Below are 26228 nucleotides of genomic sequence, written 5' to 3' on the forward strand. Positions count from 1 at the left end.
TTTTCCCTAATGATGCTCTACTGCCTCCCCCCTCCTCACTCATTGTCAGACTCCTCACACAGCACAGCAAGCTGCTTTTCCCCAATGATGCTCTCCTGCCTCCCCCTCCTCACTCACTGTCAGACTCCTCACACAGCACAACAAGCTGCTTTTCCCTAATGATGCTCTACTGCCTCCCCCCTCCTCACTCACTGTCAGGCTCCTCACACAGCACAACAAGCTGCTTTTCCCCAATGCTGCTCTCCTGCCTCCCCCCTCCTCACTCACTGTCAGACTCCTCACACAGCACAACAAGCTGCTTTTCCCCAATGATGACCTCTTCACCTCGCTCTCCTCTCGCTTCTCCTCCTACTCTGGCTGTTAGTGTAAACACAGTACAAAAATGCTGCCCATGTAATCTCTGTGCCTGATGCAAATGTTTCACCTTGTTTTATGAGCGAACCGACCCTAGCAGTGATGAGCGAAAATGCTGATATCCTTTTTGCATTCATTTCTGCAAAGGTAATGTTGAATTTAGCTTTCGAGCAAAAATGCCATAGAAGATAATTTTTTAATCAGTTTGTGGTTTTTCGAGAATTTTCATGCTAAAATAAAAAAAAAAATTGTGGTAAAAATACATTTTTTTGTGTTTTCTTGAAATTTTTACCATCTTGTGAAAATACAATGTATTTTTGTGAACATTTTCTCGAAATCTAAAATGCAATTTTTCAATGCAAAAATGACTTTGGTGAAAGTTCAAGCGCAACACTGGTGGCTAGTAGCCAAATGTCTCAAATGGCTACTACATTTGAATCAATGGTTGTAGCCAGTCGTAGACTACTATTTGGTCCCTGTGGTTGGGATGTTTAGTTAAGACTTGGGGTTTAGGGTAAGGGACTTAGGGTTTGGCACCAGGTGAGTGTGTGTATTCAGCGTACATGTGTAGCGCACCCATAGGTATAGCTGTGTTAGATGGGTCCTGCTCTTGACCAGCTCTGGTGGCACCCACAAGTAGTGATGTCGCGAACCTCCAATTTTCGGTTCGCGAACCCTGTTCGCGAACCTCCGCAGAAAGTTTGGTTCGTGAAAAAGTTCGCGAACCGCATTAGACTTTTATGGGGAAGCAAACTTCAAAATTTAGAAAAATTTCTACTGGCTGGAAAAATGATAGAAAACATGTTTCAAGGGTTCTAATACCTGGAGGACCACCCTCCACCCTCCACCCTCCTCCCTTTCTACCTATTCCCTCCTCCCTCCTACCGAAGGGAGGAGGGTCTCATCTACCAGGGAATTATAGTATTTCAAAAGCCAGCTTACATACCGTGGCTGGGAATTGAACCCAGGTCTCAGTGTATGGTAGGTAACTAACATATCCATTATAACACCAACACTACATGCTGAAGCCAGCCTAGCATGTACCATTTATGCTCAATCCATTTATGCGCAAAAATACAATTCCCCGGAAAGCGGTGACCATCCCCACTAGAGAGAGAGAGAGAGAGAGAGAGAGATGAATCTACCTGGCTATCTGGGGTTCTCTTTGGACAACTGTTGAACACAAAAGGCAAGGCCATGCCTGGCTACATATACTTAAGCAGTGGCTGGATGGTGTAATGGTTAAGGGCTCTGCCTCTGACACAGGAGACCAGGGTTCGAATCTCGGCTCTGTCTGTTCAGTAAGCCAGCACCTATTAAGTAGGAGACCTTAGGCAAGTCTTCCTAATACTACTACTGCCTATAGAGTGTGCCCTAGTGGCTGCAGCTCTGGCGCTTTGAGTCCGCCAGGAGAAAAGCGTGATATAAATGTTATTTGTATTGTCTTGTCTAATTTTTCTTTTGGATTGAGCATAAATGGTACATGCTAGGCTAGCTTTAGCTAGTAGTGTTGGTGGTATAATGGATATGTTAGTTACCTATCATACACTGAGACCTGGGTTCAATTCCCAGCCACGGTATGTAAGCTGGCTTTTGAAATACTGGAATTCCCTGGCAGATGAGACCCTCCTCCCTCCGGTAGGAGAGAGGAGGGAATGGGTAGAAGGGTAGAAGGGGAGGAGGGAGGAAAAGCCTTAAAGAGGCTAATTAAACTCTCCCTAGCAGAGTGTGTGTAGCAGCTGTCCCTTAACTAATTAGTATAGGCAGACGAGTGAGTCAAATGGCGCAAGGACCTTGCCTTGTATAAGGGGGGGGGGGTGGGGCTCCACCAGTGAGTGCAGTCTGATTGGCAACAATGTGCCTGCTGACTGTGATGTAGAGGGTCAAAGTTTTGCTCAATAGAGCATTATGGGGCGAATTGAACTTCTGGGAAAGTTCACCTTTGGCAGGCGAACCACCGAAGTTCGCCGGGAGCTGTTCGCCGGCGAACCGTTCGCTACATCTCTACCCACAACAACCTCCAGTAATACACATAATCCAGCAGTATAATGCTAAGCAAATTTATTGGATCCGGAGACCCAGTAATAAAGATAAAATTAACAATTTACTTTCTAGCAATATGTTCTAACAGATAGGTCATAGCATCTGAACTCACAGTTATGGCAATAATGGAATACCAACAGTTGCTTGCAAAGGAATGCAATAGAGAATGACACCTGCAAAGTCTCTGGAAAGGGTTTGACACAAAGAAGCACCAGAAAATCCAGAGATGTCAAATCCTAAAATCACAGTAAATCATTAAGTGCACTTTACATTACAAATGTATAAACAGTCTGTTATAATCAAATTCAGATAAACATTTAAGCTAATTTCGCAAAATATTGGCCAATGTTAATCTAAGTAGTAGGCCGGCAGTTGGAGCTCATATATAAAACAGTATTTGTAATCCACAAGGAGCTTCACTCAGGAGAGCAGCACCAGGAAGATGACACAAGATGAATTATTAGACATATATGAATGATCCTCTTCTGATAGGCCTGGACACCCCAGAGCAGATTGCTAGGCAAATATGACAGTTTTTGTTTCTAGTCCTAACTAGAAACTGTGTTGCATAAGACAAGGGACCAGGGAGGCCTGATTATGTGAAAGTCACAATCCAACAGGAATCACTCACTCAGAACTGGCTCTGTGAATCTGCAGGAGCTGCTATGAAGGCAGATAAACATACTAATACACTGGATTCACTATTAGCTTGCTTACAGTTCCTTCAGATGAGTCAGAATGGAGGAGCCATGTTAAGTAATCTGACAGTCTGTCACATTCACCTTCAGAAAAGGTGCAGTCAATGGTACCAGTGAAGAAAGGATTTACACCTCACAGATAGCTCAGCGGCTCTGAGTAAAGCTCCCCTATTCAGATCTCTATTAGTTCCCTTTTTTTTGCTATCAGCTCACTCAACCCATTTTCTAGCAAACTCCCTGTTCTCTGAGCTAAGACTTTCTCTCATTGGCTACAAAATCTTCACAGTATAAAATCTTCTCTCCTATTGGTGAGAGGACTTCTCCACCTAGATGTAGGAGGGGAATCTGTAAGCACTGCAAACTATTACCTGCTTCAGAGCTGGTTTCATAGAACCACAAATCAGGCAATATGTTTACACATAGAATATAATTTGTACAGGTACTGAATAGCCATGTTGGCAAGATGGTTACACGTAAATTTAGGGCGCCATGGAAAACGGGGTACAGAAACAGTCCCGATAGCAGAATATCAGCGAATTGACATATATTCTACTACTTAAAGTGTTAAGTTAATTTTCATTAGTAAAATATTGGTAATTGTTACCCATATTTTACTATGGCTAAACCTATCCCTACTCTCACACATAAACCTCCACTACCGATGCCTAACCTTAAGACCCCCCTGATGGTGCTTAACCCTAATACACCATTGGGCCTAACCCTTACCACCCCCGCAGCGCCAACCCCCTTCCTGCTTGCTTAGAACAGAGAGAATACAAAGTGAGTACAGGAAATGACAATCCCATAAATATCATCATTGTAGTTTACACACAGTGACATATTGTGGTTGTTTTACTATACAGCAGTTTAAGCAGTTTTAAGTCTGACAGAGAGTTTGTGTGTTTGCAGATGGCGGTCATGCATCCTTACTGTGTCATCAAGAAGGAGGAGGAAGCTTGTCTGGAGAAGATTCAGAAGTATGAGATGGAGATCTGGAATGACTCGCTGCCTGGTAAGTTCTCGAAATACATTGTTTCTTTGCTGATAGAGGCTGTATATTTATAGAGAGGTCAATGATGGGACAATGGTTGGTGGTTGGACATTACGTTTATCTCAGATTCTTAGCAGTTGGGAAAAGAGGCTTGTTATGATGGCCACTAATGATCCAATCTTTTCCATCCAATCTTACCATTTCTATGTACTGTATATTTTGTCATATAAGACTACTTTTTAATCCTTGAAAATCTTCTGAACAGTCGGGGTCGTCTTTTACGCCGGGTGTCACTGATGCCGAGTGATACGCGATACTGATACCTGATGCATATATGCGACATGCTGATGTTTAGTTACCGGGTGCTGGAGATTCGGCTGTTGCCGCATATGCTGGTGGGAGCTCATCGCTCCAAGGTCTGGAACGCCCAGTGTATGGAAGAAAGAGATCACACTGTGCCCATAAAACCTGAGTTCAGAGGTTCGTAAGTCGTGGACGCCCCGTATTTTAGACTATACGACTCATGTAGGAAAGATCCTTTATCAATAACATTCGATCAGAAAATCAGCTGGTGTGGCGTCCATCCATATCCATGACAAATTTGTAACAAAAAAGTGGAATTTATTTTCTTAGATTTCAGGATATTGCTCTATGATGGTGGTGGGGGGGGGGAGGGGCACACCCACACCGCCCACTGCTTTATAGACTACCGTTATTTATGAGCCAGCATGGCCCCTGGCAACAAAGTATTTGCTTTCATTATCTGGCTCAGAGAAGCGGGATCGATGCTCCGCTCTGATTGGTGGCGGTGGTCTCATGCTTCGCCCCTGCAGCTTGATGAGCTGGAACGGACAGTCACAGCAGCTACAAGTCAGCAGGCAACAATAATATGTACAATTCATTCCCATCACGCCATTCCCTGGAGATCGGGAATTAAAACAGCCGCAGAAATGTTCCATTTATACAGATTTACTCCCTGATAGGCGTCTGCTCCCGCTGCTGCTGCTGCTTTTATGTATGGCTTTTATTAATATTTGTGAGATTTGGCGTTTGGTTTACATTCCATCACATGTGAAATGTAAAATGTGGATTAAGCTTGAATCAGCGGCGGAACAAGGCAGATTCTCAAAGCAATCACGTTTAAAGTGGACCTGAACTCTTGTACTGGACAGAAAGAAAACATAGAGAAAATCAGCCTGTATGTATTTAGAGCGTTTAGCCTGTCTAACTCCCCCTCATCTATGACTAATCATAAGCGTAATTTGATCTCTCAGCTGTTTCAGCTGGCAGGGCTGTTTTTTAGCAACAATGGGGCCCCAGGGCAAAATAAACCTGGGGGGCCCGCCAACAGGTACCCCTGAACAAAAATCGGCATTAAGGGACCTTTTTTGCAGTTTGTATAGTCATGATGTGAAGCCCCAATCGGTCGGAGCTCCACATTCTGGCTACCCCAGCCTGCATGGGGAGACAAGGGGTTAAAAAGTTTCAGGAGGGGGGACCCCACATTTAAAAAAAATCTAAACACTCTAAACATTAAAAAATTAAAAAAAATTGGGAAAATAGGAAAAAATACCAGGGATCTTCATACAGCCATATTGCGGCTGTATAGCGATCCCTGGCCAAAGCGCTGCGGCTGCGTATAGACCCCCTGGAAACCCCGTCAGGAAATTTATTGCGCTTTCGTTTGATGCATGTAAAATTACACTACCGTTAGGTTTGCTACTAAAAGTGACATTTACTGCATTTAAAAGTATACTTTTTTCCTTCGAAACTTTAAAATCGATTTTCTCAAAAACTATAAGGTCTTTTTGAAAAATTGTTTTTTTTCCCCCTCTTATTCCCAATGATCTCCTTAACATATCCTGCAAATTTCGGGTTTCTAGCATTTAAGGTGGATTTGCTATTAACCGTTAAAGTCGTCGGGTTTTTAAATGTGTATTTTTTTCCCTTTGAAACTTTAAAATTGATTTTCTCAAAAACTATAAGGTCTTTTTGAAAAAAATGTTTTTCCTCTTGTAGCCACTGGGGACCCCTACAGGCTCTGGGGCCCTGGGGCAATTGCCTCCTTTGCCTCTATGGTAGCGCCGGCCCTGTCAGCTGGCTGCCTCGACAGAGCAGATCATTTGTAAACACAGGATGTTAACCCTAGGTCTGCTTCCAGGAAAGCAGGAAGCAGACACACTGCAGATTTATTGCAGCATTTCAAATGAAACAAAGAAATGTTTTTTTCTTTAAAGGTTATTTGCTGTTGCTTATCTTTTAGAGCAGAGGGGAAGTTCAGGTCCGCTTTAGAGGACCCCTATTGCGAAAAATTGTAAAACGTCCAATGTTTATAAATGTATATGTCTAAAATGTACATTTGTTTCAAAACAAATTGCACTATAAATTGTATATTTCCTACATTTACTTTACTTGCAATAGCTTGACAGGTTTCGTAGAAGTCAGGCCCGGATTTACATCATATGAGCCTATAGGCACAGATTTCCTGGCACCCTAGACTCCGCCCTCCATGAACCTACAGACCCCCACCAGACCGCACTGCAAGTGTGCTGGCTGGTCCAGCTTTCACCTCCCCTGCCCAGCATAGACAGCCACAGGTGCCTCTTAGCATTAGGTAGCCACAGTACCTTTAGTATTAACCTTCCTGGCGGTAACCCCAAACGTAGTTCGGGGTAAGCCGCACAGGAGGTTTTCTCCGGCCCTGCTGGGCCGATTTTCTTAATTTTTTTTTTGCTGGACGCAGCTAGCACTTTGCTAGCTGCGGCAGCACACCGATCGCCGCCGCCCCGCACCCGATCACCGCCATCCGTTGCGGCGCGCGGCCCCCCCCCCCAGACCCCGTGCGCTGCCTGGCCAATCAGTGCCAGGCAGCGCCGAGGGGTGGATCGGGACTCCCAATGACGTCACGACGTCGCTGACGTCATGGCGACGGGGGAAGCCCTCCAGGAAATCTCGTTCTTTGAACGGGATTTCCTGATCGAAGCGGGCGGGGGGGATGCCGCCCTGGGCTCGCTACATGATTTAAAAAAAAAAAAAAAAAAAAAACTTCCACGCTGCCTCCTGGTAGCATTTTTCATACCGCCAGGAGGGTTAAGTAGTTAGAGATCCCCTTGACTCCAGGAAAATATCGTCAGTGAAATGCTGAGAGCCGGATTAATTATCTCTCCTTTACATTTTGCTCGGGACTCTGCATAGGGAAGGAGGGAGGATGGCACTGGGGGAGGGGATTGAGCCGCCTTTACATCATAAGGTGCCTGTAGGCACGAGCCTACAGTGCCTTATGGTAAATTCGGCTTTGGGAGCCGTCCTTCTCCTTATAGGGGGATTCTTAGGGTCTTCTTTATTTTCAAAAGCACTTCCAGAATGGCAGTTGCTCAGTCCAGCTGCCAAAAGTGTGTGCAAATGAGTAGGGAAACTAGCTGCAACTATAGGAAATATTAACCAGTTCACCCCCAAGGGTTTTTATTCTAACGGACCAGAGCAATTTTCAGTTGTCAGTGCTCCTCCCTTTTATTCCCTAATAACTTTATTACTACTTGTCACAAGAAAATCATCTATACCTCGTTTTTTTCGCCACCAATTAGGCTTTCTGTGGATAGTACAATTTGCTAAGAATTTTTTTATTCTAAATGAGTTTTAATGAGAAAAACAGAAAAAAAAAGAAAAAAAATCATTATTTCTCAGTTTTAAGCCATTATAGTTTTAAAATTAAACATTCTCCTGTGGATAAAACAAACACGTTTTATTTGCCCAGTTTTCTCGATTATGAAACCGTTTAAATTATGTCCCTATCACAATGTATGGCGACAGTATATTATTTTGAAATATAAGTGTTATTTTTCTGTTACTGTTTTTTTTTGTTCTGGCCATAATTACAAGCCCCTATGTAACAAATTAAAATGAATTTCCCCCCATAAAATATAGATTAAAAAAGCTGAGTCCCTGAGGCAACTATTTTTTTTTTAAGCTGATTTTTTTTTTACAAGTGTTTTTTTTTTGGGGGGGGGGGGGGGGGGGGGTTGGAAGTGTAATTTTATTAATGAAGTGTATGTACTTGACAATGTATGTATTTTGTAGATGTAATATACTTTTTGGCCACGAGATGGCGCTAGTGAACACTCGTTATAGGAAGTGTTCACTTTTTTTTTTTAAACACTTTATTTAATTGTTACATTTCCTGTTTATGTGAATGGACGTAGCCACTGTTCGCAGTCACGTCCATTCACTCCAGGCACTGCGATTGGGTAGAGGACCATTCGGTCTTCTTCCCCAATCACCCAGCACGGTATCCCGACGGAAACAGCGGCGGTAGCGGCGCGGACACGGCGGTAGCAGCGGCGGGAATGCGCGACGTATTAAATCATCATGTTGCCGTTAATAGAGGTAAGCATGACGTTTTAATACGTTAGGATGGCGGTAAATGGTTAAGAATCCCCCATGAGGAGATGGACTAGTCCAAACCTCTCGGCTCTGTTAGATTTGTTAATGCCTACTCTAAGCAAAAGCAACACAGGTAAAAAGTAATGTATAGTGCATTTTACTCTAGGAGAAATGCACTTGCTATGTACAAGCATTTTAACGTTTACAATTTTTTGTGACAGCGGTCCTTTAATGCTCATGTGACTGTTTCAGCCAATCTAATGAGGAGGGAGTTGAGAGGTAGAAGTCTTACCTGCTTTTCTGTTCACAATCAAAGTTTAATTCACAAAAGATTAAAAAAAGGGTGCAGCTGTTATTTGGATGCGGCCCACAAATAGTCACTAGTAGAATATTATTATTATTTATTGTATTTATAATCAGTTAAATTACCAATATTCTGCTCTGTAATTAAAGAGATAGTAAAATATTGGTAAAATTTTAACGTTGTTTTACTATTGCCCAACCTGATCCTAACTGACACCCCCCACAACTGATGTCTATCCCTAACCAACCCCTCCAAATGATGCCTAACCCTAACTAATAATCCCTAACCGATGCCTTATCCTAACCAGCTCCCCCCAACCTATGCCTACTGACTCCCCCAACTGATGCCCAACTCTAACCAACCCCTCCAATTGATCCTAACTGTAAACAACAAAACCCAACCGATGCTTAACCCTAACCAACCCCCCAACCTTTGCCTAACCCTAACTGACTCCCCCCAACTGATGCCTAACCCTAACCAACCCCTCCAAATGATGCTTACCCTAACCAGCAACCTCTAACCGATGCCTAACCCTAACCAGCCCCCTCAACCCATGCCTAACCCTAACTGACCCCCCAACCAATGCCTAACCCTAACCAACCCCTCCAAATGATGCTTACCGTAACAAACAACACCTAACCGATGCCTAACCCTAATGACCCCGTCAACCTATGTTTAACCTTAACAACCCCCCCACCTATGCCTAACCAGCTACCCCAACCTATGCCTAACCATAATTGACACCCCAAACCTATGTCTAACCATAACTGACTTCCCTAACCTAAGCCTAACTAATACCCCTCCAAACTGTACATTAACAGCTGCGATCAGTGGCTATAAGCGGTAATTTAGGCGATGAAGGCACAAATCGCCCATTTGTAGCTGCAGTTCATATAGCAGGCCATCCTGGCGTCTGCTGTCTTACCTGGGGCCTCCGGTACACAAATGACTGCATATAACTGCTAATTGCGACTGCTAACATAGGTGGCTATGGTGGTTCTCAAAGTACCATGGCACTTCCGGTGCCCAGATTTCCTACTTCACTTAAAAAAATCGAATGCTACCCCTTTAAAGATAATAAAAGGCTGTGGGGTTTTAGGCAGGGCCATACAGTATGTACATTTCTGAGAGCAGAAAAACAGCCATGTGAGCCCAGAGCCAGTTCAAATCTACAGCTTTTATTTCTTCAGAAAGTTACCAAATTCCCATGTTAATGTTCAACTGATTTAGCATCTCAAAATAAACAGAACATCTCAAAAATGTCAAACCTCCTTTATCAAGGGAGCGCCATCTGTGGACCTGTGTTAAGTTTGTCCATATATGCAATGGGAATGGGTTTTCCTCTGGTCTGTCCCATGGACTGCTGCCATGATGACTTGCTATGTCTGACCCCCAGCCCCCTGCCTTGGCATGATACACACTCAAATCAGAAGGACTCCTCTCATACTCATACTCTGCTCAGCTTTACACAGTATATAGTCCTTGTTGCCAACTGTCTCTCAGAGGAGCTTACAGTTTAAAGAAAACCTGAACTGAAAATTAAAAGTCAAAATACCGGTAAACGTACACAGGTCATACTTACCTCCCATGTAGTCAGGACCGGATTTGTACTTTTTACCACCCAAGGCCACTGTCACCAGCCCCCCCCCCTTTATATAGGTAGCCAGATGACCCCTCCCCCTGTCCCTCGAGTATAGCCTGATGACCCCTCCCCTCAAGTATAGGTAGCTAGATGACTCCCTTAATCCCCTCCCTTTCCCACTACCACCTTTCAGTATAGGTAGCCAGCCCAGCACACCTTCACACCGCAGCAGCCATCAGTGTCACCTCTCCGCTCCTCTCCAGCGTGGAAGCTTCCACTTCCCCCACGTCTCCATCAGCAGCTGCTGTACACCTGTCCCTCCAACCAGCATCTCTCACTTGGTGAACTTACCTCCCAACCAATGACATGAATTGTCTGATTCAGGTGAGCAAAAAAACTTTATTGGGTTATACTCCACTGTTCTGCAATGTGTTTCGTGGGTAACACCCACTTCATCAGGCAATAAAATAAGTCACTTGGGAGTTAAACTGAAATGATATGCTATATTTTTTCCTTGGAGGGCTCTGTTCTAATCGTTTTGTAAGTTAAGTTAAAGTTTAAAGAGGAGCTGTCAGCCATACTATCTCAGAAAAAACAACACATATAAGTAGAGAAATACTTGCTCTACTTACACAACATATGTATTGCACTGTCCACGTTTTGATTTTAGTGATTTTTCTACAGTAAAAAAAGAAAAAATCCTTCTTAGCATTTCCCATTTTAACTGTGGCTATTTTGAAGCCAATCCTGATGTCATTTCCTCCCTTAGTCTCCTCTGCCTGATTGTGTACGCATTGCCTGCCCTTCACTATAGAAAGTGCATTGTCTCAGCATGAGAAATACTGGCCAATCGGAGAGGAACAGAGGTGTGGGAGGGGAAAAACAGGAGGGAAAGAGGCCTCAGCCAATCAGGCTGCATTAGTTATGTCTGAGGGGAAGTAGAAAAGCAAAGAAGTAAAACCCAGCATGCCCTGCAACTTCCTTTTTGCGTACCAAATTTTGTGTGTGTGCCAAATAGGAGTCAGGTAAACTGGGGAATGATCATTTATCAACAAGAAAAGTAATAGTGATTTTAAAGAGGAACTCCAGTGAAAATTATGTAATAAAAAAGTGCTTCATTTTTACCATAATTATGTATAAATGATTTAGTCAGTGTTTGCTCATTGTAAAATCTTTCGTCTCCCCGATTTACATTCTGACATTTATTACATGGTGACATTTTTACTGTGGGCAGGTTATGTAGCTGCTGCTAGCTGTTTTGGCTGTTACAGACAGCTGTAAACAGCTATTTCCTGTCTGTGAACCTTGTTACATTGTGGCAAACTGTCAAAAGTACCGCAGTCCTCAGAGCTTCTTGTGGGAGGGGTTTCAAAATCACCACAATATCAGTCATACAGCGCCCCCTGATGGTCTGTTTGTGAAAGGCAATAACTTTCTCATGTAAAAGGGGGTATCAGCTACTGATTGGGATAAAGTTAAATTCTTGGTTGGAGTTTCTCTTTAACTTTTGGATTTCCTGGACTGGTTAGCATCCTAATTACATGTTTACCAGATAAAAATAAAAAAACTGATTTTTTATTCTATGCCCGACAGTTACACTTTAACTACTTAAGGACCGCGCCAATTGAAATCTATGCCCTGTTTTGATGGCTACCTGGCTGGCAGGGAGTAGACTTCAATACACCGACGCTACGCAATCTTGCCGCATTCGCCGCTCTCTACGATCCCGCTGCTCTCTCCCCACCGCAGCTCACTCGCTCTGCCATCTCTATAACGACAGAGACCTGTGAGCGAGTCAGGAGCTGCTTTCATTAGCTCCGGACCCTCTCTATCAACATAAGCAGCTGCCATTGGCTTACATTGATTGGCAGGGTACGGAGCCATTTAAAGCAGCTCCTGACCGCCTCACAGGAACTCTAGTAAGTGGCTGAGGTTCCCGGCGTGCAGCGTGGACAGCGATGGCGGCGGGTATGTGCGGCGTTTCGTCGGTATTCGTCCTTATTCCGCTGTTTCTTGTACCAGCCGTCTCTGGTCCATAAGGGGGCAGAGACCGCTGGTTCTTAAAGAGACACTGAAGCGAAAAAAAAATATGATATCATGAATTGGTTGTGTACTATGAATAATTTCTAGAAGATTAGCAGCAAAGAAAATATTCTCATACTTTTATTTTCAGGTATATAGTGTTTTTTCTAACATTGCATTATTCTATAATATGTGCATTTTACACAACACTCAGCATTCAAAATGATTCTTTCAGAGCAGTCTGTGAAGTAATGACCTCTCCTCTAGCAGAGAAAAAGTAAACCGTTCACTTACAGTTGAGATAATAAAAGTCAGATAACAGCCCCCCCACGACTAACTTAGTCGGAGAGCTTAATGGCTTGTTTGCATAGAGATAACAACTGGAGTTTCTCAACTCTTCCTGTACTGGAAACAATTAGACTGATGTATCTGATCTTAATGTTTTATTTCTTAGCTGTACTACACATACAAATCATATCATCATTTTTTTTTCCGCTTCAGTGTCTCTTTAAGTGGTGTGGGTTGCAGGCCAGGGGAAGTGGCAAGGAACAGGTTTAGGTTAGTGTCCGACATGGCTGATTGTGAGATAAGGCTAGCCGAGGATATTGGCTGAAAGTTGGGTGAAGCTATGCGGGGGAGGTACACTGTCTCAACATCACTAGAAGTTGTATCACACATACAGGGCCGGATTTGTAATCTTTACCACCCTAGGCCACTGTCACCAGCCGCCCCCTTCAATAGGTAGCGAGATGACTCCTCCCCCTTCCCTCTAGTATAGGTACCCTGATGACCCCCCCAGTATAGGTAGCCAGATGACTCCTCCCCTCTTTCCCTCCAGTATAGGTAGCCAGATGACCCCTCCCCTCTTTCCCTCCAGTATAGGTAGCCAGATGACCCCTCCCCTTTCCCTCTAGTATATGTAGCCAGATGACTCCTCCCCCTTTCCCTCCAGTATAGGTAGCCAGAGGACTCCCTTAATCCCTCCTTTTCCCACCCCCCACCTTTCAGTATAGGTAACCAGCTCGCCTTCACACTGCAGCAGCCATCAGTGTCACTCATGTCTCCACTCGTCTCCAGTACAGAAGCTTCCTTTTCCTTTACGTCTCCAATGCTGCCCAAGTCTATAGCCGTCGGCCACAATGCAAATGTGCACAGAGAGCAAGGTGGCTGTTGCACAGGCCGCTAGCAGCAGAGTTCCGTGGTCAGGCGCTCCCCTGATCTCCCTGCTGCACCAGTTTAGCCTGCTGCTTTGGTGCCCTTCCTCCTGTGGTGCCCTAGGCCATGGCCTAGGTGGCCTAGGCCTAAATCCGGCCCTGCACACATATGAAGTATGGGAAATACTTGTTTTTGTCTGAGTATCACATTCATCTGAAGTGTTTCACCCCCCAAAAATGTACATAAGATTATCCTTGGCAATTCGTTCCCTTTTATGTCTGGCCAAAATCCTAATATGAGCAGATGTTTCCCCTCTCTGCTGGAATTCATTTTGTCTCTCGGGCACCAAAAAAGGCCAAAGTTTAAATAATTAAAGAACAAATATTTGTTAATTGGAGTAAACAAGAATTCTCATCATGTTATGTTAATGGCTATTTCAGGGAAAGGATAAAAGACACGGAAGGAACGAATCAGACTGTGTGCTTACAGGGCCATGTCATAGAACAGGGGGTCTCCATGAGAGTTTTTTTTTGTGGGGGGAGGGGTCTAATATTTGCAGTTACAAGACCACTATCGCGAAAATCATAACATATAAAGGACCACTATCATGAAAATCGTAAATTGAACAATACATTTAAAGACACACAAATAAGAAGTATGTTTCTTCCATAGTAAAATGAGCTATGTATTACTTTTCTCCTATGTTGATGTCACTTACAGTAGGTAGTAGAAATCTGACGGAACTGACAGGTTTTGGACTAGCCCATCTCCTCCTGGGGGATTCTCAGAAGCACTTAAAGGGAACCAGAGACGAAGCATCCTCATGTATTTTACCATATATATCAGTGGGAACATTAGAGAAAACCCCTACCCTGCTCTCTGTTTCATCCTTCACTGCTCAGCCTGCTTGTTATCAGCCCTGATAAAATCCCCAACTGAGCATTCAGTCTGGCTTTGCTCAGTAATATTTATAGCTGAGTCTGTCTTCTGTGCTGTCTTTTCAAGTCCAAGCCTGCCCCCTTGTGGCTCTGCTCAGGAATCATTATAGCTGAGTCATTATAGCAAAGCCAGACTGAATGCTCAGTCGGGGATTTTATCAGGGCTGATTAGAAGCAAGCTGTGCAGTGCAGAATGAAACAGAAAGCATGGTAGGTGTTTTCTCTAATGTTCCCACTGATATACATGGTAAAATACATGAGGGTGCTTTGTCACTGGTTCACTTTAACTACTCTGCTGGATGGGATCTACCAGTAAAATGTAAAGCAAACTTAAATACCAATATTTTACAATGGCTAAATGTAGCCCTACTCTCACACAGAACCCTCCCCCTAACACATAACCCTAAGCATCCCCCTCTCAAACTTTCTACCTGATGCCTAACTCAACCCTCGCCCCAGCACAAACTTCTCACTTGCCGCCTAACCCTTTCCCCCTTTACAAGTTTCCTACCAGACACCACTTCCTCCCCCTCTACCTGATGCCTAAACGCCCCCCCTGCACAAGCTTCCTACCTGATGCCTAACCATAACTAGAGATGTCGCGACTCGCAAACATAGAATTTTCTGTACGCGAACGGCAAATGCAAATTTCCGCAAAATGTTCGCGAACAGGCGAATCTGGCAAACCGCCATAGACTTCAATGGGCAGACGAATTTTAAAACTTACAAAGACTGTTTCTGGCCATAAAAGTGATGGAAAGGTTGTTTCAAGGGGTCTAACACCTGGACTATGGCATGCCGGAGGGGAATCCATGCCAAAAGTCCCGCCAAGAATTACGCAGTTGACGCAAAGTCGGGTTTTAATCCCCGAAACGCAGGAATCACATTATGCAGAGCTCTGGGTGTCAGTGGGCTGTGGAGTGTCACACACAGAGAGATACAATAGTACTATCAGAGTACAGTGAAATAAGAATACACTGGAGTGGTTCTGTGCATGCAACTTAATGTAGCAACAGCAATAGTGTGCACACAGCTCTGGGTGTCAGTGGGCTGTGGAGTGTCACACACACAAACAAAACACAGGAGACCAATGTGCTAGCCCTCAATAGGGCTGTTTGGGGTGCTTTCACAGCAAGTGAGGAACAAGAACACAGGCCTAGCTAATGCTTTCCCTACCTATCTGCAGCAAGTCTGTCCCGGCTCTCACTAACAGTCTGCAGCCAGCAGAGAATAAATCAAATATGGCCACCACAACTGCTTTTTGATAGGGGGGTGGGGGGTCCAGGAAGGAGTGCAAGCTGATTGGCTGCCATGTGTCTGCTGACTGTGAGGTGGGGGTCAAAGTTTAGCTCAATGATATAGGCGCGAATCAAACATGCCAAATGTTCGCTGTTCACTGCGAACAGCTGATGTTCACAGAATACTGCTCGCTGGTGAACTGTTTGGGCCATCTCTAACCCTAACACCCCCCACACAAACTTCCTTCCTGAAGCCTAACCCCCGCCCTGCTACCTGAAACCTAACCCGACCCCTCCCCCCACACAAGCTTCCTACCTGACACCTAACATTACCTCCCCACGCCTTACCTTAACACCGCCCCTCCCCGCCACCAATCCCCCTCCCCCCCCCAAGAAAAATAACACCTAATTTCTCGGTGACGCTGCCATGGGTGCCTGCTGAAATATCGGCATTGAGGCACAATTTGGTCGCCTGTGGCTTCCAATAGATAGCGGACCCTGTATGAGCCGCGTGGGTACAAATTTTACTCCTCAATGCCGATATTTCAATTGGCGTTAACCTCCTTGCCGGTTTTCCCGACCTGAGCTCGGGGTAGAAAAAACAAGCTATTAGCGGTGATCCCGAGCTCAGGTCGGGGTAGGCATTGCAGAGCTTTACTTGAAGTTGTGGAGTCCCGCGCGCGATCTCGCTGCACAGCGGGACTCCAGCCTCTCTCCCCGGCAGTGTGGGGTCTTTCCCTGGCCGCCGGGATCCCCCATGTCCCCGCTATTCTTCCGGGGACCCAGCAGCCAGTTGGAGCAGCGCAGCCGTGGTGGTGGCAGCAGAGCGGTGGTGGCAGCGTGATGTCATTGGGGGCGGGGCTAATATTGAAAACGAACTTCTCTATATTAGAGAAATATAGAGAAGTTCGTTTATATGTATATTAGCGCCATCTTGTGGACAAAGAGAAAACTGCAGCACAGGAGCCCAGGAAGGTACATTTTTTTTTATTTTGCTGCAGATCTCACTGCCAGAATGATTTTTTTCAGGTTTTAGGGTCTGAAAGAGTGAAAAAAAAAAAGAAAAAAATTGCACCGCTTTTAGACCCTAAAATCTGGAAAGAATCAGACCGCCAAGGAGGTTAATGCTGACGTTCAAACTTCCGCCTCTCGCGGGCGCCCAAATGACCTGCTTCAGTAAACAGAGACCCTGCACTGAAATGGTGGGCTGCGGGAGGATCTGGGGAGTGTCTAGAATATCCCGAGGCTTCCCGCTACGTATCTCAGGTACACTTTAGGCCTCATTCACAGTGTGACGTTGCGGAGCTGCGTTATAAAGTCTTATAACGCAGCTTACCGCACCGCAATGCTAATCCTATGCATCGCTCACAGTGCGATGTTAGTGTGTAATGTGTAGCGTTATGGTAATACACTGCCAGCAGTGTGCTACCTCTAAACGCACACATTACCAGGTACAGGAAAGCATACTTTGCATTGCCTGTATCCTTTACTGTACCTACTGTATGCAACAGTATTGCAGCCTTAATATGCGTTTCCCCCTTTTTGTTGCGTGGCTTTGTAATGCTCCGTTGTGACTTTACAACGCAACCTCCTACTGTGCACCTAGTCTGAATCTACATAAGTACCTTAGTAGTAAGTACAATTAGCCTCTAGCAGAAACTGATCAGATCTGCCCAGTGGCTGGGGAACGTTCACTTTTACTGTAATGAACATGTCTGTGGAAGTATTTTAAGAATCTGGGAGACATAAATGAGAGATTTAAAACGTGTCCTGTCTTCAGTGTTTATTATATGGCGTGTTTTATTGGTATTATTTATAACCGTATTACAGTGTTTGACTTTCCGAGAACGAGGACAGACAGTGGGGAGTCGTGTGGAAATGAGAATCCATTGCTGTGTGTTTTCATACAGATCAACAACGGAGTTGTATTCAGGGCCGTATTTACCGTAAGGCACTGTAGGCGTGTGCCTACAGGCGCCTGATGAGAGAAAGGCGGCTCACTCTTCTCCCCTTGTGCCTCTCTCCTTCCCTATGCAGAGTCCTGATGAGAGTGTAAATGAGAGGATACTCACCCTGCTCTCAGCATTCCACTGATGAGATCTCCTTTCAGTTGGCGGCACCACTAACTATTTCATACTGAGGGTACCTCTGGTTACCTAATGCTAAGGGACACCTGTAGCTGCCTATGATAGGCAAGGGAAGTAAGGAGAAGTGACAGCTGGGCCAGCCAACACCCTTGTGGTGCGGTTTGGCGGGGGTTTGTAGGTTCATGGAGGGGGAAGTCTAGGGTGGCAGAACATCTGTGCCTATAGGCTCCTGTGATGTAAATCCGGAACTGGTTGTATGAAAAACATTTACGATGGGAAGGGGCATAAAAATGGGCAAATACTGATCAGAAACACAAACTGCTGATCGATTAAATGTGTATGAATGGATTATCTGTCACATCAAAGGTTGTTGATAAATAATAAGGCCCCATTCACACTTGAGCGGGAATCGCCCCGATTCCTGCTCAGCGCAAAACGCTAGCGGTTTTTAAAAACCGCTAGCCCATGTAAGCCCATGTTTTCACTGTCGTGTTTGCGGTTATCGCTAACCGCAAACGCGTAACATGCGTGATTTTTTCCGCGTTAAGCGAGGCGCGGGGGATTATGGGTTATGTAGTCCGCCAACCGTGACGACAGACGAGGAGAGGTCCGTGAGGTAAGCTGGTCTGCCTACAGCTCTTATGCACAATGTGGGTGTTGCTATAGGGTATTTAGCCTGCCTTGTGCGGTCCATTCGCAAGCCCCTGATGAGTCCTCATGATGAAACATGTTGGGCAGAGATAAGGATGGCACACGGAGGCAGCATGGGATGGTGATCCAGGACGCTGGAGTTTTTACTGTTATGCCTTTTTTTTTTTTACTTGGAACATGTGAGTGTGATATCACTTTTTAAAACTATATTAACCACTTTACCCCCGCACGTCCGGATTTCTCCGTCCCTTTTTCCATCCTTTAACCCCCACGGACGGTGAAATCCGTACTTTGCGCATTCCTGCCGCTGCCCGCGCTCCCGCTCGTAAACACGCCGCCCGCCGCTAGTAAACAAGCCGCCGGCCGCTCGCCCAGAGATCAACGAACGGGAAAATCCATTCCCGTTCGTTGATCTAAGCCCCGCAATGATCCGCTGCCGCTCGGCTGAGCAGCGCGATCATTGTAAGCAATAACAAACTCCCAGCCTCTTTCTACTTCCTGCAAGCGTCCGGAAGGACGCTTGCAGGTCGCATGAAACAAAAAGTTACTGTTGCCATCTTGTGGCCAAATAGTAAAACTACACCCTAAGCATTTTTTACACACAAATAAACTAGTTTTACACAAAAAATTAACTCCTTACCTTCCACACTCCCCATTTTTTTTTTTTGTAATTAAAAAAAAAATAAAAAATTTACAATTTAAAAAAAATATATAAATAGTTACCTTAGGGACTGAACTTTTTAAATATTTATGTCAAGAGGGTATAACACTGTTACTTTATAAACTATGGGCTTGTAATTAGGGATGGACGCAAAACTGAAAAAATGCACCTTTATTTCCAATTAAAATATTGGCGGCAAACATTGTGATAGGGACATAATTTAAACGGTTTTATAACCGGGATAAATAGGCATATACATTTCATGGGTTTTAATTACAGTAGCATGCATTATTTAAAAACTATAAAGGCCGAAAACTGAAAAATACATTTTTTCCTATTTTCCCATTAAAACACATTTAGAATAAAATAATTCTTGGCATAATGTCCCACCTAAAGAAAGCCTAATTGGTGGCGAAAAAAACAAGATATAGTTCATTTCATTGCGATAAGTAATGATAAAATTATAGACGAATGAATGGAAGGAGCGCTGAAAGGTGAAAATTGCTCTGGTGGTCAGGGGGTAAAACCCCTCAGTTGGGAAGTGGTTAAAGGACACCCGAGGCGAAAATAAACAAATGAAATAAACGATTGTATCTATCTTCCGTCTCCTAAAAATGACTTTTTAAGATATTCCACTGTTTTATTTTATGTTTAAATCTACTTTTTTAAGAGAGTCTGAAGGCATAATAAAAATGGCTTTTTTCCTTATATATAGCAGGGGCATTGAACCTTTTTATCTCTTTCCTGCTCTCAGAAGCCATTTTCTGCTAGGAAAGTGTTTTATAGTTGGAATTTCTTATCAGTGAGGGTCACACAGTAGTCACTTCCTGTCTGAGTCAGGACTAAGTCAGCCACTTACATACCTAATATTTAACTCTTTCAGGCAGAGAAAGAAAAAAAGGAACACAGCATAGTTATTTGTGTGCTTGGCACTGTACATACCCATGTCTAACTCATCATGTCACATGTCACCTCGGGTATCCTTTTATTGCGCTATGAGAGTGCCTGTTTAGTTTTTAAGGAGGATTGAAGCCATATACCTGAGGATATATGGTGTTGGTTCACACTGCTGGGTGCAGACTAGTGCAGCTTGTTAAGTGGCACGAGGTGTATGCAATCGATAACACACAGGTGTGGATACACTTAGAGATGAGCGTAATGACCTAATTACGATTTTGCGAAATTTCGCGTAATTAGTGTAATTACGATTATGGCCGTAAGTACATAATTGTAATGAAGAAGGATTTCGCGAAATTTTGCGTAAGCGTAATTTTCGCGTAATTTTCGCATTACAGTCGTATCATGCCGTAATTTCGCATTAAACGCTACCGTAATTTCGCGTTAAACCGTAACGCTCCGTATAATATAAAAAAGCCGCCGACTTTAAGGGTTAATTGCAAAGCCCCCTTAAATGCTAAGAGCCTCAAATTTGGAGAATATATTAAGGAGATCAGGAGGAATAAGAGGAAAAATTTTTTTTTCAAAAAGACCTTATAGTTTTTGAGAAAATCGATGTTAAAGTTTCAAAGGAAAAATGTAAACATTTAAAAACCCGCCGACTTTAACGGTTAATAGCAAAGCCTGCTTAAAGTTTAGGAACACCAAATTCCCAGGGTATATTAAGGGGATCACTGGGAATAAGAGGAAACATTTTTTTTTCAAAAAGACCTTATAGTTTTTGAGAAAATCGATTTTTAAGTTTCAAGGGCGAAAATGTCTTTTAAATGCGGAAAATGTCAGTTTTTTTTGCACAGGTAACAATAGTGTATTATTTTCATAGATTCCCCCAAGTGGGAAGAGTTTTACTTACTTCATTCTGAGTGTGGGAAATATAAAAAAAAAACGACGTGGGGTCCCCCCTCCCAGACCTCTTTAACCCCTTGTCCCCCATGCAGGCTGGGATAGCCAGAATGCGGAGCACCGGCCGCGTGGGGCTCCGCACCCTGACTATACCAGCCCGCATGGTCCATGGATTGGGGGGTCTCGGGAAGGGGAGGGGCAGCCAAGCTTTCCCCTCCCCCTCCGAGCCCTTGTCCAATCCAAGGACAAGGGGCTCTTCTCCACCTCCGATGGGCGGTGGAGGTGGAGGCCGCGATTTCCTGGGGGGGCGGTTCATGGTGGAATCTGGGAGTCCCCTTTAAAAAGGGGTCCCCCAGATGCCCACCCCCCCTCCCAGGAGAAATGAGTATAGAGGTACTTGTACCCCATACCCATTTCCTTTAAGAGTTAAAGTAAATAAACACACAGACACTTAGAAAAAGTATTTTAATTGAACAAAAAACATAACCACGAAAAAAAGTCCTTTAATATTCTTAATTAACCATTAATACTTACCTGTCCCTTTAAATAAATGATCCTTCGCAATATCCTCGGAAATGTTCTATCAGTTACAATGTAACTTTGTTACATTGTAACTACGCCGCACCCGACGCCACTCGCCGCTCAGCCGCCGCATACGCCTCCGTGCAGGACGCTAAGTCCCCGCAGCTCCCGCTGTCCACCCCGCCCACATCTGTCACCCACATGTCACCCACATGTGGGTGACATGTGGGTGACATGTGGGAGAGGCGGGGAGGGCAGCGGAGCCGGCGGGGACTTAGCGTCCTGCACGGACCCGACAGAGCTCTGAGCTTCAAATCAGAAGGAACCCCATTGGTCTGCTAAGGACCAATGGGGCTCCTTGGAGCCCAAATACAAAGATGCTTTTGAGAGCTCTGAGCTATAGCTCAGAGCTCTGTCGGGTCCTGCAGCACAGACGCGGAGGCGGCGGTGAGTGACGTCGGGTGCGGCGTAGTTACAATGTAACAAAGTTGTTACATTGTAATAACTTTGTTACATTGTAACTGATAGAACATTTCCGAGGATATTGCGTGGGATCATTTATTTAAAGGGACAGGTAAGTATTAATGGTTAATTAAGAATATTAAAGGACTTTTTTCGTGGTTATGTTTTTTGTTCAATTAAAATACTTTTTCTATGTGTTTGTGTGTTTATTTACTTTTAACTCTTAAAGGAAATGGGTAAGGGGTACTACAAGTACCTCTATACTCATTTCTCCTGGGAGGGGGGTGGGCATCTGGGGGACCCCTTTTTAAAGGGGACTCCCAGATTCCACCATGAACCCCCCACCCAGGAAATCGCGGCCTCCACCTCCACCGCCCATCGGAGGTGGAGAAGAGCCCCTTGTCCTTGGATTGGACAAGGGCTCGGAGGGGGAGGGGAAAGCTTGGCTGCCCCTCCCCTTCCGAGACCCCCCAATCCATGGACCATGCGGGCTGGTATAGTCAGGGTGCGGATCCCCACGCGGCCGGTGCTCCGCATTCTGGCTATCCCAGCCTGCATGGGGGACAAGGGGTTAAAGAGGTCTGGGAGGGGGGACCCCACGTCGTTTTTTTTTTATATTTCCCACACTCAGAACGAAGTAAGTAAAACTCTTCCCACTTGGGGGAATCTATGAAAATAATACACTATTGTTACCTGTGCAAAAAAAACTGACATTTTCCGCATTTAAAAGACATTTTCGCCCTTGAAACTTAAAAATCGATTTTCTCAAAAACTATAAGGTCTTTTTGAAAAAAAAAATTTTCCTCTTATTCCCACTGATCCCCTTAATATACCCTAGGAATTTGGTGTTCCTAAACTTTAAGCAGGCTTTGCTATTAACCGTTAAAGTCGGCGGGTTTTTAAATGTATACATTTTTCCTTTGAAACTTTAACATCGATTTTCTCAAAAACTATAAGGTCTTTTTGAAAAAAAATTTTTTCCTCTTATTCCTCCTGATCTCCTTAATATATTCTCCAAATTTGAGGCTCTTAGCATTTAAGGGGGCTTTGCAATTAACCCTTAAAGTCGGCGGCTTTTTTATATTATACGGAGCGTTACGGTTTAACGCGAAATTACGGTAGCGTTTAATGCGAAATTACGGCATGAACGAAACGCGAAATTTCGCGTTGAAAATTACGCTTACGGTATTTTCAATTACGATTTTAATGGCAATTTCGCTACGCTAATTTCGCATCGTAATCGCAAATTTCGCATGCGTAATTATAGTAATGCGAAATTACGAAAATTTCAGCTCAATAGTGTGCGGTGTGGATTGCAGTGCTCACAATTAAGTCGGTGAGGGAACAATACTATTGAAGGATACTGCACTATGTATTATTGCTGTCTCATCTTCGAGGAACAAGTGCTCTATATCTGAAAGGAGATTGGAGGAACGCCTTGAATGATGATTGTTCTGCTATATTGCTGTTTGTGATTGAGCAGCAAATTCATCTGTTGAGAGCTTTGCATATATTAATGTGCTGGTCAGGGGCGTAACAATAGACCTGCAAGGGATGCAGCCGCAGGGGGGCCTAGAAGCCTCAAGGGGCCCTATGGGGGGGGGGGGGGGGGGAGTTTCTTTTCCCTGTCCAGAGAGACTGACATATAAGGGCACAGAGAGAAAAAAACTTTCTGCTCTCTGCACAGTTGTACTAATGACTGCATCTGCTCAGCCACTGATAAGGAATTATACGAATATAGACACAGATTTGTAGACAGTCCCTATTCAGTGTGCAGCAGGCTCTTGTGTACAGGGCCCAGCCCCTGACCTCTTTACCACTCCCCAAGTGCTCTGTACTGTAGTGATGCTGGAGGAGTGTGCAGAGCCAGTTCTGTTCCATCAGAGATGGACAGAGTGAGTGTAATACGCTGAGGCTGGGAGCACACTCATCTGTAGGTTTTCTATATGCATTTTCTGCACACCACGTGTGTCTGTATCTGTAAAAACATGCATGTTTTATCACAGAAGCTAATGTAATTGATAGAGAAAATGTGTGCAGTGCTTCACTGCTGTCCGTTTTAATCTGCATGGGGAAAACACATTCAAATGTGCACTAGTCAACTGAAACACATTGGTTCTCAGTTTACCTGTGCAAAAAGTGAGGGGGGCATCTAAAATTTTGCAGGGGGGCCCAGTGATTTCTAGTTATGCCCCTGGTGCTGGTGTTCACTTGGCAAAAGCATATTGCACACATAAATGTGGAGGTGCATGGATTTAAGAGGATACTACACTATTACGGCTATTTTTGTATATTTCCTAAGGATCATGGTCATCACCGCGGACAACCCGATTGGTGCATGTGTTGGAACTGAAGTGATAGAGGATTGTATTTCATATATCACCTCAGCGTACCGTACAGAGCGCATACATGTTTGTATATGGTGACTGTGTTGGTGGTGCGATCCGGTACTAGAGACTGTTTACTTTGTGTAGAGTAGCACAACATTGTTTGTCACTACAAAGGTCAGCAGTAGTTTTTTTTGGACTCTTGGTTTTTTTGTTTTTGTTTTTAGTGGGGTTTACAAATCACAAATGAAAATCTGACATTTGTTTAAGATTCTTCACCATAAAACCACTACAGAGGACATGTTATTCTGCTTACACAACTTTACCAGGAGAAGCTCCAGAAATGTGATTGATTTCTTATGTTTTCAAAAAAACAATATTGCTGCAGTGTTTAATTTTGCAATAATCATATTAGATAAATAAAGCAGTTGTGCTGAACATAAAAGCTGCATTTCCTGTAAGGAGCGTTTCTTTGTGTCGCCAGCACAGCTGTTGTGTGTCCTTTCCCTGCAGGGGCCGCTGTGAACAGTCACACAGGTTCATTATCTGTGGTCACAGAACAGGCCATTAGGCTAAATACCTGTAATTTACATGGAAGTGTTTACTGATTACCCACATGGCTTGTCAGGACGGCTCCCGCCATTTGTTAGAGAATGCCGTAAACCAGCACAGATGGCACACAGAGCCACGCCTCCCAACTTCCTGAGAAACGAGATACATATTAGCATAAACCTGGACGACAGACACACCCACTTCACACTTCTAGTCACACCTTCATCACGTCACCCGTTAGGAATGCTATGAAGAATTTATGAGCAGGTCACATTAGTCCTTCTCTCCAAATATGACTATGGTAGGGATTAAATTGTGGGAGGTGGGAGGACAGTTAGTGACATGACTATGTACTCTGTAAAGTGCTGCAGGAGATGTCAGTTCTATATAAATACATATAAATACATACAATAATACAAGCTACTACTGCTGCTGCTACTACTACTACTACGCAGTGGCATAGCTAAGGAGCTATGGGCCCCGGTGCAAGGTTTACATTGCCCCCCCCCCCCCCCCCCCAACACCCTATACATAACAATTGATACAGTACACCAAAACCTGCCAAGGACAACTACAGTGTCAGAGGAGCAAGGAGGATATGGGGAACAGCTTGTTAAAGGATACCCGAACTGACATGTGACATGATGAGATAGACATGTGTATGTACAGTGCCAAGCACACAAATAACTACGCTGTGTTCCTTTTTTTCTTTCTCTGTCTGAAAGCGTTAAATATCAGGTATGTAAGTGGCTGACTCAGTCCTGACTCAGACAGGAAGTGACTACAGCGTGACCCTCACTGATAAGAAATTCCAACTATAAAACACTTTCCTATCAGAAAATGGCCTCTGACAGCAGGAAAGAGATAAAATGAGGAATTTCTTATCAGTGAGGGTCACACTGGAGTCACTTCCTGTCTGAGTCAGGACTAGAGATGAGCGTAATGACGTAATTACGATTTCGCGAAATTTCACGTAATTAGTGTAATTACGATTATGGCCGTAAGTACATAATCGTAAAGAAGAAGGATTTCGCGAAATTTCGCGTAAGCGTAATTTTTGCGTAATTTTCGCATTACAATGGGTATTTGTTCATGCCGTAATTTTGCATTAAACGCTACCGTAATTTCGCGTTAAACCGTAACGCTCCGTATAATATAAAAAAGCCGCCGACTTTAAGGGTTAATAGCAAAGCCCCCTTAAATGCTAAGAGCCTCAAATTTGGAGAATATATTAAGGAGATCAGAAGGAATAAGAGGAACCCCCCCCCCCCCCCCAGGAAATCGCGGCCTCCACCTCCACCGCCCATCGGAGGTGGAGAAGAGCCCCTTGTCCTTGGATTGAACAAGGGCTCGGAGGGGCAGGGGAAAGCTTGGCTGCCCCTCCCCTTCCGAGACCCCCCAATCCATGGACCATGCGGGCTGGTATAATCAGGGTGCGGAGCCCCACGCTGCCGGTGCTCC

The 26228-nt window shown here is 44.4% G+C and overlaps 1 protein-coding gene across 2 annotated transcripts in view; it reads left to right on the plus strand.

Annotated features, from left to right (window-relative positions):
- Positions 1 to 26228, plus strand: part of ADCYAP1R1 (ADCYAP receptor type I) — a 312660-nt gene that overhangs the window by 161540 nt on the left and 124892 nt on the right. For both annotated transcript variants that reach the window (XM_068238512.1, XM_068238513.1), the window contains one exon: positions 4005 to 4107. In XM_068238512.1, the coding sequence (XP_068094613.1) occupies positions 4005 to 4107 (103 nt within the window). The remainder of the gene's footprint in view (positions 1 to 4004; positions 4108 to 26228) is intronic.

The sequence above is a fragment of the Hyperolius riggenbachi genome, chromosome 5, assembly GCF_040937935.1.
Source record: "Hyperolius riggenbachi isolate aHypRig1 chromosome 5, aHypRig1.pri, whole genome shotgun sequence".
Classification (NCBI taxonomy): Eukaryota; Metazoa; Chordata; class Amphibia; order Anura; family Hyperoliidae; genus Hyperolius; species Hyperolius riggenbachi.